At 50.1% G+C, this 4501-nt stretch overlaps 1 protein-coding gene across 1 annotated transcript in view; it reads right to left on the bottom strand.

Annotated features, from left to right (window-relative positions):
• SCAMP5 (secretory carrier membrane protein 5) overlaps positions 1-4501 on the bottom strand; it is a 27022-nt gene that overhangs the window by 8146 nt on the left and 14375 nt on the right. Inside the window, exons 2-3 of the mRNA XM_003784524.3 lie at positions 1891-1945; positions 1028-1156 (exon numbers count right to left, since the gene is read on the bottom strand). Of these exons, the coding sequence (XP_003784572.1) occupies positions 1028-1156; positions 1891-1897 (136 nt within the window). The 5' untranslated portion in view covers positions 1898-1945. The remainder of the gene's footprint in view (positions 1-1027; positions 1157-1890; positions 1946-4501) is intronic.

Raw genomic sequence — 4501 nt, 5'->3', positions numbered from 1 at the left:
GGTGCCTGTGGCTCAGGGAGTAGGGCACCGGCCCCATATACCGAGGGTGGTGGGCTCAAACCCGGCCCCATCAAATTGCAACAAAAAATAGCCGAGCATTGCGGTGGGCACCTGTAGTCCCAGCTACTTGGGAGGCTGAGGCAAGAGAAATCACCTAAGCCCAGGAGTTGGAGGCTGCTGTGAGATGTGTGATGCCACAGCACTCTACCGAGGGCAATAAAATGAAACTCTGACTCTTTAAAAAAAAAAAAAAAAAAAGCCAGGCTTGAGGCAGGCACCTGTAGTCCCAGGTTGGTTTGAACCCACGAGTTTGAGGTTGCTATGAGCTAAGATACCACGGCACTCAACCAAGGGTGACCAAATGAGACTCTGTCTCAAAAAAAAAAAAAAAAAGAAGTGCAGGCCCTGTGATGCAGAGCCACAGGGAACCACAGCTGTCATGAGCCAATACTATTTCCTGGGAATGAGGCATTTGCTGCTCCAAAAGCAGCAACCAAATAAACTCATCCCATACCACCTAACTCCCAGATGAATGCTCTTCTCTTCGAGCAATCTTCCAGAGAAAGTAAAAAAGAAAAAGAGGTTTTTTGAGGGAAGGACTCCTTTCCAAATCAAGAATCCTGAGGTTCTGACAGTTGCCAGAGGTTCCTTGGAGAAGTGCTCCAGTAGGAAAAGGGGGGTGAGAACAGAGGAATCACACTGCACAAAGGGTCCCCAACAGATGCTCTGTGAATGGGAAATGGAGAGGGGAGAGAAGGGAAGAGAGGCCTAGATTGAGGGCTGGAGTCTAGGGAAACTGAGGCTTAGCTGGGAACTTGGCCCATAGAAAGAGCTTGCTGGAAAGAAAAAAAAAAAGAAAAAGCTTGCTGGGAGCCTAGTGGGGAAAGATTCACTGGCTCACACGGACGTAAAGGGAAGAGCAGAAGGACAGCTGGGCCTGCGGCACCCACTCCACTGCCCAGCATCCCCACCAGTCCTCCTCCTGCCTCCACCTACCCTATTTCACCCCCATTCCCACAGCACTCACACATCCAGAGGTAGTAGAGGCGCTTGGTCATGCTGCGATGCTGGGGAGGGATGTCTGCTTCGAAGTCTTGGTAGAAACATGGCTTCAGCGGGATGAATTTCGGCAATGGTGGGAAGTTGTTCACTTTCTCTGTGGGTGAGGCACATGGCATGGCATCACCTCAAATGTTTTTCTCCCCGTGAATCCAACATGCCCATTTTTTTTTTTTCTTTTTGCAGTTTCTTTTTGCCCGGGCCCGGAACCTGCCACCTCCAGTATATGGGGCCAGTGCCCTACTCCTTTGAGCCACAGGTGCCGTCCCCAATATGCCCGTTTTTATTCTGGCTGGACTACCTCCTCAGTCCCTGTGGCCACTGGCCAATTTGCTATTCTATCCTCACCAGCCATCCCTACTAGAGGATGTCAAGAAGTTCGCTAGACAGGGTCATGCTGAGCTTCTCAGACCACAGGCCTGGGGAGAGGAGAACCTGAACATTGGGACAGAAAGAACCCAACCTCTAAAGACCAGGGAGGATGGCTCGGCGCCTGCGGCTAAGGCGCAAGCCACATACACCTAAGGTGGCGGGTTCGAATCCCCAGCCCGGGCCCGCCAAACAACAATGATGGCTGCAACCAAAAAATGGCCAGGCGTTGTGGCGGGCGCCTGTAGTCCCAGCTACTTGGGAGGCTGAGGCAGGAGATTCGCTTGAGCCCAGGAGTTGGAGGTTGCTGTGAGCTGTGATGCCATGGCACTCTACCCAGGGGGATAGCTTGAGGCTCTGTCTCAAAAAAACAAAAAAGCAAAAAAACAAACAAAAAGACCAGGGAGGCACACCCTACACTCACTGCCATTTCCTACTCACATGGCCCACCCCTCTCCTCACCTGCCATTATGGCACCAGCTGGCCCAGCAGCCTGTCCACGCCTCTTTCTCCTGCCCTGAGAGGAAAGAAAAGCCAGAGAAGGATGAGGATTGAGGCTCCACCTAAACCAGTCCCTCTTTATACCCTTTGGGCTCCCTGGGGAAGGCTCCATACACCCATAGTGAGATACACCCCATGGAGGCAGCTCCCCATCTCCTAGATCCACCCTGCTACCCGCTATATTATTCTAGGTACTTTCATCCTTTGCCTCAAGGCACAAAGTACATCTTCAGAAAACCCCAAAAATAACACCAGGGTAGGAAAGGATCCTGGGAGGGGATTCCATGCTGGGAAGGGCAAGTGACAGAAAAGACCCAATAGAGGAAATTCTATTCCTTGACCCTGGACACAGGCTGAGCCCCAGGCTTGTCACAGGCTGGACTCCCTTCCCTCTGGCCTTTTGCCCTCAGTCATTTGCTCAATTATTAGGATTTATTAAGGCCAGGCAAGGTGGCTCATGCGTGTAATCCTAGCACTCTGGGAGGCTGAGGCTGATAGACTGCCTGAGCTCAAGAGTTGGAGACCAGCCTGAGCTACAGCCACACTCTGCCTCTAAAAATAGCCAGGCATTGTGGCCGGTGCCTGTAGTCCCAGCTACTCGGGAGGCTAAGGCAAGAGAATCACTTGAACCCAAGAGTTAGAAGTTGCTGTGAACTATGACGCCAGGGCATTCTACCCAGGGCAACAGCTTGAGACTCTGTCTCAAAAAAAAAAAAAAAATAATAAAAAATTAGGATTTATTATGTGATGAGTGCCAGGAGAGAGACGTGCTCCCTGCTCTCCCAATGAGACAGCCAAAAACCTCTGTAGAAAATCATACAAAAGACAAGTAAAGCCACCATGAAACCACATATTGTCTATGTGAAGGGGATATAACCCAGTCTGCAGAGTCAGGGCAATTAAATGTAAGCAGTCAGTGACAACCTGAAGAAGGAAGAGGAATTCCTGGGCAGGATGGCACCCTGGGCTTGGACCTTCACACAGGAGGAGCTTTACACTCTGAAGTAGGGGAAGGCAAGGTGCTGTGGCCAAGGCAGTGAGTGCATATGTGGAGGCAGCACAGGCTAGAGAGGTGAGGTGGGTAGGCTGTGATCGTTGAGACCCCTAGGAGTTAAGTTTGGGGGGGGCCTCATGCCCCAAGTAGATGACAGAGCCCATCATGAGCTCCTGTGACGGGCTCTGGGAAGACAAGCACCTGCACCAGGCGCTGGGAGATGCCCAGACAGGGCTGTCATGTAGGCATTTGGAATGCACAAATTCGCTATTATACGGGGTAGACATAAAGTTCATGTGCAACTTAAAAGAATTTAACACAGGAAATTGCACACGAACTTTATGGACATGCTATATATGCAGAGAATTCAGCAGGAGGCTGAGATATACCTTAAATAATCATTGATGAGTTAAGGCCAAGGAAGTCACTGAGCAATCATTTTGTAAAAACAGTAACTTTGATGGACATACACAGAATCAAAACAAAAGGGGCTGGGTGCATTAGCTCACGCCTGTAATCCTAGCACACTGGGAGGCTGAGGCAGGTGGACTGACTTAGTTCAGGAGTTTGAGACCAGCCTGAGCAAGAGCAAGACCCTGTCTCTAAAAAGAATAGCCAGGCATTGTGTCAGGGGCCTGTAGTCCTACTATTCAGGAAGCTGAGGCAAGAGAATCACTTGAGCCTGAGTTTGAGGTTGCTGTGAGCTATGGCACCATAGCACTCTACTAAGAGTGACAAAGACTCTGTCTCCAAAAAACAAGACAAAACAACAACAAAAAAGGGTGGCACCTATGGCACAGTGAGTAGGGTGCTGGCCCCATATACCAAGGGTGGCGGGTTCGAACCCAGCTCTGACAAAAAATAGCCGGGCATTGTGGCAGGCACCTGTAGTCCCAGCTACTTGGGAGGCTGAGGCAAGAGAATCGCCTAAGTCCAGGAGGTGGAGGTTGCCCTGAGCTCTGACACCAGAGTACTCTACCAAAGTGAAACTATGTCTCAAAAAAAAAAAAAAAAAAATCAGAAGATGGTCCACGAGCACATGCTAGCAATGAAACATTTGAAAGGTGAGCAGAGATATACCTAAAGTTTTAAAACAGGCAAAACTAATCTATTTTGTTCAAAGTAAAGACAGTATTACCCTTGAGGGCATAGTGACTAAGGGGCCTGGGGTGCTGGTAATAGTCTGCTCCTGACCTGGGTGCTGGTTACACAGATGTGTGGACTTTGTGAAAATTCTTGAGCATGCAGTTACAATTTGTGCACTCCCTTATGTTACACTTCAATGAAAAGTTTGCTTTTAAAAAAAGGAATTTCGGCTCGGCGCCTGTGGCTCAAGCGGCTAAGGCACCAGCCACATACACCTAAGGTAGCAGGTTCGAATCTCCAGCCCGGGCCCGCCAAACAACAATGATGGCTGCAACCAAAAAATGGCTGGGTGTTGTTGCGGGCGCCTGTAGTCCCAGCTACTTGGGAGGCTGAGCAGGAGACTCGCTTGAGCCCAGGAGTTGGAGGTTGCTGTGAGCTGTGATGCCATGGCACTCTACCCAGGGGGATAGCTTGAGGCTCTGTCTCAAAAAA

The sequence above is a fragment of the Otolemur garnettii genome, unplaced genomic scaffold, assembly GCF_000181295.1.
Source record: "Otolemur garnettii isolate 467f Iridium unplaced genomic scaffold, OtoGar3 scaffold00011, whole genome shotgun sequence".
Classification (NCBI taxonomy): domain Eukaryota; kingdom Metazoa; phylum Chordata; class Mammalia; order Primates; family Galagidae; genus Otolemur; species Otolemur garnettii.
Note: the sequence above shows the minus strand (reverse complement) of the source record. Positions and strands in the feature narration are given on the sequence as shown.